Genomic DNA, 12,960 nt, shown 5'->3' with positions numbered 1-12,960 from the left:
TCCGGTTTTATTACAACATACACAACTTAGGGATCCCTGGGTGGCTCAGCGGTTTAGCGCCGCCTTCAGTCCAGGGCATGATCCTGGAGTCCCGGGATTGAGTCCCACATCAGGCTCCCCGAGTGGAGCCTGCCTCTCTCTCTGTGTCTCTCATGAATAAATAAAATAAATCTTAAAAAAAAAAAAAAAATTCTGGGATTTAATGTCTTGAATGCAAAAAAAGCATTAAAAAGCCTGGAAAAACATCCAATCCTACTAAAGTTCTAAGTAATGAATTAAAATAAAATGCAGGGCAGCCTGGTGGCTCAGCAGTTTAGCGCCGCCTTCAGCCCAGGGCCTGATCCTAGAGTCCTAGGATCAAGTCCCATGTCGGGCTCCCTGCATGGAGCCTGCTTTTCCCTCTGCCTGTGTCTCTGCCTCTCTCTGTGTGTGTCTCTCATGAATAAATAAATAAATCTTAAAAAAAAAAAGACATACACAATTTGTAGAAATCCGTTTTATAAATTTTTTATCAGAAGCTGCCAGATGACAACTAATGCTATCTTTCTCATAAAGATATTTGATACATATAGTAAAATAAAGCGAACGAGGAACAATTTGTAGCTAGTTGTTTTCTAGTTGTTAAGGTCATCCAACTAGCTCTGCGACCTCAGGCATTTCACTTTCCCTCCCTGGATCTCAGTTTCATTATCTGTGAAACGAGAGCTTTGGGCCAGGTGACCTCTAAAGTCTCCTTCTAACATTGGATGTATAACAACACGTGGCCAGAGAGAGGGCCGAGTGGGAAACATTTTCCAGACGTACATGGGAGATTCTCAATTTGCATCAAAATCATGTATTACAATCCTATCTGCAAGCAATATTTTTGAAACATAAGGTCTGTGTGCAGACCCCAGCATAGCCTAGGGAATTGCAGAAAGAAGGTGACCCACAAATGGCTATCTAGTGAATGGACAGAGGTACCTTTCCTGGGCACATCTTGAGGACCCAAGGCTAATGCCAGCAGGACCAATGATCAGTGAAAGAGAACAGAAAATTCAAGAGGTTAAAAGACAGGCAAAAAAAAGGGGGGAGGAGAGTGAGCAAGGGAGAGGACGGAAAAGGAAAAGACAAAGATACATACATAAATAGTCCATGCTGGCTATTTGCAGTTGTTATGTTCTATAAAGTCTCCTTGAATGGTGAGTAAGTGAACACAGGGCTAAGTTTCTGCAAGCCTCTGGTCACAATACTTTTGTCAACCAACCAAGACATAATCTTGCTTTATGTATATTTCTAGTTAAAGACACCTTCTTCAGGGGCACCTGATGGCTCAGTGGTTGAGCATCTGCCTTGGGCTCAGGTTGTGATACTGAGGTCCTAGGATTGAGTCCCGCATCAGGCTCCCCACAGAGAGCCTGCTTCTCCCTCTGCCTATGTCTCTGCCTCTCTCTCTGTGTCTCTCATGAATAAATAAATAAAATCTTGAAAAAGTCACTCTTTTTAATATATATTGTGGATTCATTGAAGTTGAACTCACAGCCAACAGCACTATAACTTGTACCTGAAGTTATAAACCTGAAAGCATGTATGTTCTAAGGCACAGAACAGCCATCCTGCGCTTACACAGCACTTCACACTACACTCAGAAAAATAACATTTTAAATAATGACATCAACAGTAGTACAAAAATGTGAAAAACGTGGTACTAAATAGACCACGAAAAAGACACTTGTTTGTAGTAGCTGAGAAGGAACAAGGCAAAAGGTTGCCATGACTGACCCCAGGTGAGAACATGTGGGTCGAGTCATTCAAATTTTTTGCTACTCTATTCATGTCCCTGAATGACCGCAAAAGTGCTCTGGGTATTGGTTTGGAGGTTACAAGTACATTTTAGCAAGTGGGCAAATATGGAATTTGTGAATGGTGAGGACTGATAGCATATATGTATATTTATATGACTCTGGGTGTGTATATGTGGAAAGAGAGAGAGAAGTAAAAGAAAGAAAATGTATGAAATGAGGAAATGGATATTTCACCCAAAAGAGCTTTAGTGGGGTCACAGCGGGGTCAGGCCCTGCAGAGAGTGAGAACAGTGTGACCCATGTTGCTGTATCCCTCACCCCACACCCTTTTTAATCTGATAGACATAAAGATGCTTCAGGCAGGGCTGGCTATATAATCTGCAGAAGTCAGAGAAAAATGAAAATGTAGGACTCTTTGAAATCCAAAAATTACTGAGTTTGAGGTCAGCTACAGCAGAGCATGAAACCACACATGTGGCCCTTCTGAGTGCAGGAAGGACCCTGTGCACCTGAATAGGTCACAGGCTAGAGAAGTAGGCCATGGCTTCTGGACCACAGGGAGGCCCGAGTTGGGTGAGGACATGTGAGCGGTTGAAAGACGGCACTTCACCCCACACTCCACTTGCTTATACAAAGCCTCAGGTCTTGGCTTAACATCTCAGATTTGTGCTTTACCTCAAACACCAGGCCAGGCAGTGCAGAAAAGCTCAATTTCTCCTCCTTCAGGGCAGATCCACCTGGTCCCAAATTACAGCAAACAGCACAAGAGCAGGAGGGGTGGACTGGGTAATTTCTATCTAAAATAAAGGGGGGGGGTCCCTAATTGTTTATTCTTTCCTTATCCAGAAACCAGAGTACAAACCTGCTTCTGTGTGTTCACACATTCGCACACAGTAATGTGTTTCCTTGAGGGAAAGACTCTCCTTGAATAGTCTAAAAATCAGATTTGAGTAATTTATGCTCCAAGGTGAGGAAGCAGAGGACTCATGGTGGGCTTGGGGTTAAAATAAGAGGCCATTTCCCACCCATCAGATTGGCAAAATCAACAAATCTGACAGCGTGAAGTGTTGGGGACTCACATAAGGATGGAGGGAGGCTCACAGACTGGATAACTTGACAGCTTCAAGGCAAGCTAAAGATGTGCATGTCTCACTGCCCAGCATCCACTTGCAGGGACTCCAGAGTAATTCCTGCATGTGCTGGGCACTTAGCAACCCTGTGCATGGATGCGTATAACAGCACAGCAGAAGTATCTATTCGTACAGAAGTGGAGGACAGGACTTGAACCAACAGCCCTGTCAGTCAAAACCAATCCATCAAGCAAGCTCCCTCTTTCACACATACCTGCCCAGACCATTTCTTTGCTCCCAGATGTGAAACATTCATATCAGCTCTGGCACTGCTCACTCATGCCTCTTACCTGATTCACATTTGGATAGGATGTTTGTTTTCCTATGGTTTACTTTGATCCAACCAGTGTGGCTCTCAGAATTTTTGGTTTCAGGATGCCTCTGCACTTTTAAAGATTATTGAAGGCCCTGAGGAACTTTTATTTATGAGAGTTATGTCTATCAATATTTACAGTACTAGAAAAAAAATTGAGACATTAAAAGAAACCATTCTTTTAAAATGTAGTGTATTACTTTTTACTCTAATTAATATATTTTAATGAATATTAGGATGGCTCAGTCAGTTAAGCATCCAAGTCTTGATCTCAGCTCAGGTCTTGATCTCAGAGTCATGAGTTCAAGCCCCACATTTGGCTCCACAATGGGTGTGGTGTCTACTTAAAAAAACAAACATATTTTAATGAAAATTGGCTATATCTTCAAAAACAAAAACACAGTGAGAAAAGCAGCATTGTTTTATAATTTTACAGCTGTCTTTACTGTCTGGCTGCATAACAGAAGCTGATTCACATACCTGTTTCTGCAATCAAGCCACTGTGATTGTTATTTTGGTAGATACATATAAAGAAAATCTCTTTTGTAGTGATGTATTTCATTTCTAGGTCTTGGGGATAAGACTCCTAGGGTTCCATGGATCACACTTTGGGAATCACTATTTCAAATCATTCTCCACTTTGCCAAAAGTTGTCTTTCACACAAACTCAATTACATCATTTCCTGCTTTCTTCAAACTGTTAATGGCTGCCTGTGGTCCAAACTCTGCTCACAAAATCCTTCTCATTTGGCCATTCCAATGCCTGTCCAGACTCTACTTTCACCCTGTTTCATTTACTGAGTACTCTGCCCACCATTAGGTACACACAGATGCTTGAACCTGTCCTGTTTGTTTGTGTCTCTGAGCCAAAGCCTTCCTCCTGCTATATGGACTCCTATGCATCTCTTAAAAGTCAATCCAAAGACAATCTGCCTTAGGAAGCCTTCTGTGATTCACCCTTCTCTTAGAGTTTCCTCTTCTTGTGTCTTATTTTTTGGCTAGGTAATTCAAGTACATGAGATTAAATTCCAAAAAGATATACTCTACCATGAAAAATAGACCTCTCTCCCACCCCAGCTATCCCTCCTCCCAGGAGGCAACACTGTGATAGGCGCCTTCTGCCAGCTTCCAGAGCTGCTCTAGACATAAATAAGCAAATCATTTATTTTACCCAAATGGTAACATACTATATACAATGCTCTACACTTGCTTCAGGCCATATCTTACACAGCCTTCCATGTCATCAAATAAACATTGGCCTTGTTTTTTCAACAGCTGCCAATTACATTTTTCAAATGTAACATCCCCCACTGACATGGTATATGTGTGCTTTTTGATCTTTTGCTGCAGCAAATATTCTCCTACATAAACCAGTCCACACGAATAATAGACACTGTAACATTAACATCTAGAATACAGCTGCTGGACCCAAGGGCATATATACTAGAAATTTGATAAATATGGCCAAACTGTTCTCCATAAAAACTGTTCTAATTTACTCTCCCACTGGCCAAGCACGTAAGGTTCTGTTACCCTCACCAAACAGTGTTCTCCAATGTTTTAATCTCTGCCAATGCAGTAGATAAAAAATTCTACCTTAAGTTTAAGTTGATAGTTCTCTAACAAGGTCAAATCTTTAGAGCTGTACTGTCCATATATGATAGCCACTAGGTATATATGGCTATTTAGGTTTAATTTTAATTAATTAACATTGGATAAAATTTAAAACTTCGCTCCTTAGCTGTACTAGCTACATTTGCAGCGCTTCATAGCCATCTGTGCCTAACAGTCTCGTAGGAGACAGTGCAGATACCATCATCATAAAAAGTTCTACTGGACAATCTGCTCTAGATCCACAATGCCCAATGGCTCCCATGAGCCACATGTGGGTAGTGAGCACTTGGAATGTGTCCAGTCTGAACTAAGATGTGCTCTAAGTGGATAACACACACTGAATTTCAAAGACTCCACGTGAAAAAGAGAATGGAAAATGTCTTCTTAATTTTTATATGGGATAACATGTTAAAATGTTAATATTTGAATATACTGGGCTAGATAAATTATGACAATAAATTTCACCTCTTACTTTTTCTCTCTTTCAATGTGACTACTAGGAAATTTTAAATTAAGCATGTGAGTTAATGTTCTATTTCTCTGGGAGAACAATGCTCCAGAGGGCACAGTGCTCTGTTGAGACTTGGATTTTAGCATTTTTTTCTTTGTATTAAGTGTAGTCATTATTGCTATAAAGAAAAACAGATTCATCAGACTCTCTTCTTCCTCCTCACCCTTCCCCACCCCATGCAGACAGGGTGGGCAACAAAGAAAGAAAGGGTACGATGGTCCCGATGACGAATGATCAGCCCTAAAACAAACCAGTGCACTTCCCACCTGGGCGGCCACAGGCAGGAACCAGTGGCATCGCTGACCTCGAGCAGGGACTGATTTCCTGGTGGATGTTAAAACAATACAACAGAGAACAAAGTGCCTTCAAACCTAAGAATAGAAGAATGGCTCCAAATAAGATTTCCAGGACTCCATAGGAACACATTCCTCCCCTGTACCGACCCTAATCTACCTTCTACCCTTGATTTGGCCTGGCCCCTTGGCTTGACAAATGTCTCTGTCTTAGACTCAACCCTTTTGCATTCTCAGCAGTCTGTACACATAGTTCTGGGTGATGACTGAGCGATGGAGGGGGATGGGTAAACCAGAGAAAGAGATGACAAGGAGTCTGCCCTAAAGGGCTCATACCACAGTGACTCTACAGTGGAGACAATGGTATAAATGTTTCTGTCATCCGTGTCTTTGACTTTGGATATGAAAGTCAAGAACACTCAAGTTTTGCAACATGATATATAGATCTGATAGATCAGAATGACACTGTTTTCTAATCAGGCACTGAGAGAAGGAGACCTCATTGTATTTGAGCATAAGTTACTTGCTTGGAGGAAAACATTAATTCATTATTATTACTACTACTATTATTAACTGTGTGCCTTTGGGCAAGTGAACTAACCTCTCTGGGTCTCAGTTTTATCATCTATAAAATAAAGGGATTGCCAAAGAAAAGGAAAACACTAATTCAAAAAGAGATATGCACGCCCATATTTATAGTAGCATTATTTACAATAGCTAAGCTATGGGAGCAGCTCAAGTATCCAGGAATAGATGAATGAATAAAGAAAGATGTGGTGTTAACACACACACACACACACACACACACACACACCCTGGAATATTACTCAGCCAAAAAAAAAAAAAAAAAGAAAGAAAGAATGAAATCTTGCTAGTTGCAACAACCTGGATGGAGCTAGAGAGTATTATGCTAAGTGAAATAAACCAGACAGAGAAAAACAAATACCATATGATTTCACTTATATGCGGGATCTGAAAAACAAAATAAAACAAACAGCCTCTTAAATACAGAGAACAAACTGATGGTTGCCAGAGGTAGGGTGGTGGCGATAAGCAAAATAGGTGAAGGGGATTAAGAAGTACAAACTTCCAGCTCTACATTAAGTCACAGAGATGAAAAGTACAGCCTAGGGAATATCAATAATAGTCAATAATCTTGTAACATGTTTGTATGTTGGCAGATGGTGACTACGATTATCATGATGAGCACTGAGTAATGAATAGAATTGTCATATCAGTATGTTGTACACCTGAAACTAATATAATTGTAGGTCAACTATATTTCAGTAATAGATTTTTTTATTTTTAAAGATTTTATTTATTTATTTATTCATGAGAGACAGAGAGAGAAAGAGAGAGGCAGAGACACAGATAGAGGGAGAAGCAGGCTCCATATAGGGAGCCTGACGTGGGACTTGATCCTGGGACTCCAGGATCACACTCTGGGCGGAAGGCGGCGCTAAACCGCTGAGCCACCGGGGCTGCCCTCAGTAATAGATTTGTAAATAAGATAAAGGGGTTGGAAATATAAGCTTTCCTATCTCATCCATTCCAAAAGTTTTATGATCCCATCCATATGCAAACAAGATATTACTAACCCTTTCATTCTCTCACACACTTAAAAAAAACACTCATTAGGCTGGCCATTGATAGGAGCCAGACCCTGAGCCTGACACTGGCATACAAATACAGAAAAATATCTTTTCCCATGGATGACATTCTTAAGAGAGAGAAGGAAAGAGAGGGGGAAAGGGGCAGGAATGAATATCTGTGGCACAGTTCTTCACCTGGGGCCATGGGCCTGCACAGAAATTTTCACATCTCTGTGTGGTTTTCTGAAGAGAATATTAAAAAATGTATGGGACCTCTAAAAAGCAGAGGGCTAGGGACTTAGAGAAACTATGATAGGCCAGGTATCATGCTAAATTCTTAGTATGCGATGAGTGCTTAAAGAGTTAGCACCCAAGGGACACCTGGGTGGCTCAGTGGTTGAGCGCCTGATCCTAGGATCCAAAATTGAGTCCCACATCCGGCTCCTTGTGAGAAGCCTGCTCCTCCCTCTGCCTCTCTCTCTCTCTCTCTCCCTCATGAATAAATAAATCTTAAAAAGCATTAGCACCCAAGGCAGTGTACAAAGTGTAATGGAATAAATATATGAGGGATCTGAGGCAGAGCCTTTTTGGTGCAAAGGTTGCCTCTTTCCCCATATCAGGGAGGATCTCTTTGTGTATAGCTTCTCCCTTCTACTGCATCTTCACATCCCTCACATCAGAAGACTGTAAGCATTTAACAGGCCAAAATGGCATCTACTTGTTTGACCTGGGATGATTGCACCTGCCCAACCAGGGATTGGAGAATAAAAGGCGATAAACCTACATGAAACACTCATTGCTAGTCGGCACTCCAGGTACTACAGATACTCATTCATTAGGTATTTGTTTAGGACCTACACCATGCCAGGCCTTGGGCTAGACGTCCTCATTATCTTCGTCATTTATTATGACTCTATTTATCTTCCCCCAACATGGCAGCATGCTCCACATAACTGTGGGCTGAATGAGTAAATAGTGAGGATCTCTGTAATGGATTAATTTATCCTTCAGCAAACTTTTATGCTCTCTCCTGACATCGATGGTTTCGTACTGTCACTTGCTCTGGCTGATGATATGGGTGGAAAAGTCAGTGTATCAATTCTGAGCCTAAGCCTTAAGGGACATCCTATGTCTCTGCTTGCTCCTCTGGGACCTTCTGACCTCCACCAGGGAAGAACAAACAGGCGTAGCTAATGAACCCAAATGGGACAGATCGCCCCCATCAGCCTGCACAGCTCTGAACATAAGAACACGTGCCTGTTGTTGTTTGCCACTGAGCTGAGGTGGTTGTTAGTCAGCAAAAGCTGAGATCTTGACCCACATCCAGAGATTTCAGGCAGAGATTTCTGGGCTTCTCTTACTTCTCATTAAGGAGAGATTGCAGCAGCTAGATTATTTCATGTCTCTCTCTACTCCATTTTCTCAGGGCTGGTAATGTCCCATTCAAAGAAGATAGAAAAGGCTACAGAGAGCCATCATTAGGGTATGTTGGCACCTGGCACAGAGACAGACACAAAGCTGGTTCTCAGGCACAGCCTGGTGAGTGAAAGGATGGGCTGACTCTTCATTTTGGTGGGATTAGCATTGTGAACACCAGTAGCAGGCAACAAGCTGGGTCTCAGATGCTCAGAGCCACTGGTGCTGTGGTCCCCCAAAGTGCAGGAATTGGCCTGGGGAGATACAATATCATTTCAGACCACATGCAGTAGACCTGGATGTATTTATTATAATGTATTTTAGGAAACATATTATAACATATTATAATGTATTTTAGGAAACATATTATAACATTTAATGACTGTAAAGATATTCCTGTTTAGGATGAGCCTGAATAAAAAATAATAAATAACTAGACAACTAAAAAATAACCAGTAAGTGAGAAATAACAATACAAGTGGGATATGGAAATGAGAAATATAACTGAAGTTTAGGAAACACGGGCCCAGCTCAAGTCTCATTTTTCTACAATCACAACCATAATCATAGCTAGCATTTTTTTTTATTTTAGAGGTGCAGAAGAAGAGAGGGCCATAAGTAGACATTGTGCTGAGTGCAAAGCCAGACATGGAGCTCAATCTCATGACCCTGAGACCACGACCCGAGCCAAACCAAGAGTCAGATGCTTAGCCACCCAGGCCCAATCATAATTAGCATTTTTGAGCGCTGACACAATATGCACTGTTTTAAGGGTTTCACGGGTATTATTTTATAAACTCCTAGTGGTAACTGAAGCAGATATTACCACGATCTCCATTTTGCAGGTGAGGTTAATGAGGCCCAGGGAGGTAAAGAATCCACCCAAGGTCAAGTCACAATGAGGATTTAGACCCAGATAGTCAACCTCCAGGATCCAGGTTCTTAAGAGTGATATTTCCATTGGAGAATCTGGTACCCAGTGAGGTTCAGCATTGCCCACGGTTGACTGCAAAACCGAGACCTTGAACCCCAAACTCCTGACTCCCAGTCACCAACTATCCTATCTTATGGCAAGAGCACCTGGAGTTTCTGGCAAGGCCTGGGTGTGGTCTGCAAGAAACAAGGAAGAGAGGTGGTAAACGCCGTAAGGAAAACTTGGGAAGGAACAGATGGGGACATAAACAAGGCTGCCAATGAGAGGCAAATGCTCAACAGATGTGGAGAAGCTAGAATATGGACAAAATTATCCAGAAAAAGAGGGCTGACAGAGCAAGGATTGCACACAGGGTCTGCTTCCTGAGCTCTTCCCAAGAGACTCGCCCACCCTGGTCAGCATCGGGAACTGGTTTCCCTAAGTGACATCCACATGGTCTATATTTAGGTTCTACAGTCACCCATTGTTTCTGTCTCGGTGGACACTGGGGGTCACCACCCTGACCTCGCCCTCTCCGAGTCATACCTCTGAGTGTTCTATCAAGAAAAGCCTTTATAGAATCTGGTTTGAATCAACTTCCCTTTTCATGGCTACTACTTGGCATCCTGGCCAAGCTGTAAAAACATGGCTGGAATTGGGGCTTTAAAATAAAGTATTGACCTTCCGTGGAATATGCTTCCTTCCCTCAACAAAATCGAACCATGGTCATCTCTGTATATAAATGCATGGCTAAGTCTATGCACTCAGGATTCATGTCTCTGGTGCCCACCAACATTCTACAGTCAATAAGACCTAGGACATGGATCACGTTTGCTGAGTTCTGGCTCTGTGTGAGGCACTACTGTGGGTCATTTCATTTACTCCTTATGACAGTCCTATATAGTAGATGCTCTTTATTATCACCATTTTGCAGAGCAAAAGACAGATTGAGAGATATTTGGTAACATGCCTAGGATCACATGCCTAATAAAAGGCAAAGTTGGAACCTACATCTGTGTAGTCCTAAAATCCATGCCCTTAATCATTACACTCTACCATTTCTCCACTGATACAGAACTACCTTGGCCAAATCTCAGAAGATGGATTTGTGAGATCTTTAAAGAGTTTGTCTCCTCCTTTTCTCTACCATTTACCAATTGACCTCCCACACCCAGTCCCCATTCCTCCAGATCCTTTCCCTGAAAACTCTCAAACCGAGAAATAAATATTTAGTCAGTAATATTTTCAAGAGCAAAATAAAGGTCAACAGCCACCCAGCCAATTACATTGTGAGTTCCAGTTCCTTGGGAAATGTATGTTTAAGTGCACTCATTTAACTTTGAAATAGGAAAGATGTGAGACCTATTTTTGACTTTTTGTACAAGATATTTGCACAACTTAGATTTGTATCAGAACTAAAATGAGTTTAGAGAAACTTCCATTTGACAGGTAGGGAAGCTGAGTCCAGAGAAGGTAGTGATTTGTCTAGATGCCCCTTTGGTAGCTGCTAATTGGACCACAGCAAACATCCACCAAAACAGGCTGACTTGCCAAAGGATAGGAAAGCAAAGTGTTACTGAAGATGCTGCAGGTGATAGGGATGTAGAAAGGGCCCCATCACTGAAATCCTCATGCAGCACCTAATAGCTAAGAATGTCATTTCTGGATCCATTCTGCCTGAGTTTGAAGCCTGATCCACTGCTCTCCAGCTAGGTGACCTTGGGCAAATTATTTATCTTCTCAAAACCTGAGTTTTACCATCTAAAATTGGAGATACTAATAATAGTCAATTCTATAGTGTTGTAGGAATTTCATGAGCTAATGGGAGTAAAGTGCTTACTAATGTGAAAAGTATCTAACAGGGGGATCCCTGGGTGGCTCAGTGGTTTGGCGCCTGCCTTTGGCCCGGGGCGCGATCCTGGAGTCCTGGGATCGAGTCCTGCGTCGGGTTCCTGGCATGGAGCCTGCTTCTCCCTCTGCCTGTGTCTCTGCCTCTCTCTCTCTCTCTCTCTCTCTCTCTCTGTGTGTGTGTGTGTCTATCATGAATAAATAAATAAATCTTAAAAAAAGTATCTAACAAATGTTGGCTAGTATTGTATTATTTTTTATTTATGTTGCATTAACTATCACTAAATTGTAGTAAGTCATTTTAAATGTCAATTTCTGTATCTCAAAGGCTCAAAAATGATTCTTTATCAGGTGAGCAAACAGCTGGATGAGTCAGATGGGAAAGGAGAAAGACCGTAAAACCACCCAAATCACACGAAAAGATTTAAAATGTATGTCTAGAATGGTCATGTATGAGAGGTGGAGTTAGCATTACAAAAACCAGCCTCAGAATTCCAGTGAGAGGAGTAGAAAAAGCAGTGGACACTTTCTTTGGAAAATAGTGGTGGTTTATCCAAAGCTTTAATACCCACCCACAAACAAAAAGGACAGAGGGAGTCACCTTCAGGCCTCCTAATCATTCTTCAGCCCATAGAAATGTAACATTTCCAGCCATTCTTTCAGACATAACCAAATTAAGCACCAACACTCTTAATGAAAACACCAGTGAGTCTGGATGTCCCCTAATATCTGACTTCATCTTCTCAATGATGAACACATTCACAAGATTCACGATGAGGAAACCTACAAAAAAGTTGTTCCAAGCAGAATGAACTTCCAAAATTGATTTCAGCCACCTTTCAACTCAAAGGAGAAGAAAAGATCTTGGAAATCCACTTTGTGACTTTGTAAACGCCCCCTGCCCCAAACAAAAAAATGCCAGACGGCAGATGCATCCTTTTTTTCCCTCTTTTTTTCCCCATTTAATTGAAAACAGATCTCTAATGAAAATTAAAATAGTAGCATCATGGAACAAAGAGTGAAAGACACCCCCCTCACACACACACACACACTCTCTCCTCCAATCACAGATGCTAAAGGAAGCACTGACAGCTAGACGCTCGCTTAACTCACCATCTCCAACCAAGCAACCATTGTGGTCTTAAACACAACCACACAGCTTTTTTCTGATTCATGTGAAGGCAGACAGAAGTCCCCCTCCATCATCCCAGGTGTTTTTAAAGCCCCTCCCTGCCCATTTGTCTTGGGAGGTGAAAGACAGCTTCGCCCTCCTGCACCCCAGCTCCTGGCACCGCCCAGCCAGGCATGGGTGGAAGCTGGGAGCCCATTCATCCCTGGCTCTGCCACAGGGAGCTTACCTGAGCCCTGACAAAGAAGCAGCACCAAACCATGGGGCGCTCCGGCCTCATCCACGCAGAGTCCCCCGCCCCTAATTGCGACGGAGCCCTGCAGACGGGATTCTCTGAGCTGAGCAGAGCATGGTTTCCCTGAAGGAACTCCTCCCCGCCACTTGGGCTGCATGACAGGAAGTGACAGGGGGCCATCA

At 42.3% G+C, this 12,960-nt stretch overlaps 1 protein-coding gene across 2 annotated transcripts in view; it reads right to left on the bottom strand.

Annotated features, from left to right (window-relative positions):
* Nucleotides 1–12,960, bottom strand: part of ARHGEF3 (Rho guanine nucleotide exchange factor 3) — a 306,305-nt gene that overhangs the window by 165,365 nt on the left and 127,980 nt on the right. Inside the window, exon 1 of one of the 2 annotated variants that reach the window (XM_072720687.1) lies at nt 12,773–12,930. The exons of the other annotated variant lie outside the window; for it this stretch is intronic. Coding sequence (XP_072576788.1) covers nt 12,773–12,823 — 51 coding nt within the window. The 5' untranslated portion in view covers nt 12,824–12,930. Of the gene's footprint in view, nt 1–12,772; nt 12,931–12,960 lie in introns of those variants that run through there. 2 annotated transcript variants of the gene reach the window in all.

The sequence above is a fragment of the Vulpes vulpes genome, chromosome 9 (assembly GCF_048418805.1).
Source record: "Vulpes vulpes isolate BD-2025 chromosome 9, VulVul3, whole genome shotgun sequence".
Classification (NCBI taxonomy): Eukaryota; Metazoa; Chordata; class Mammalia; order Carnivora; family Canidae; genus Vulpes; species Vulpes vulpes.
This window is presented reverse-complemented; position numbering and strand designations above follow the sequence as displayed.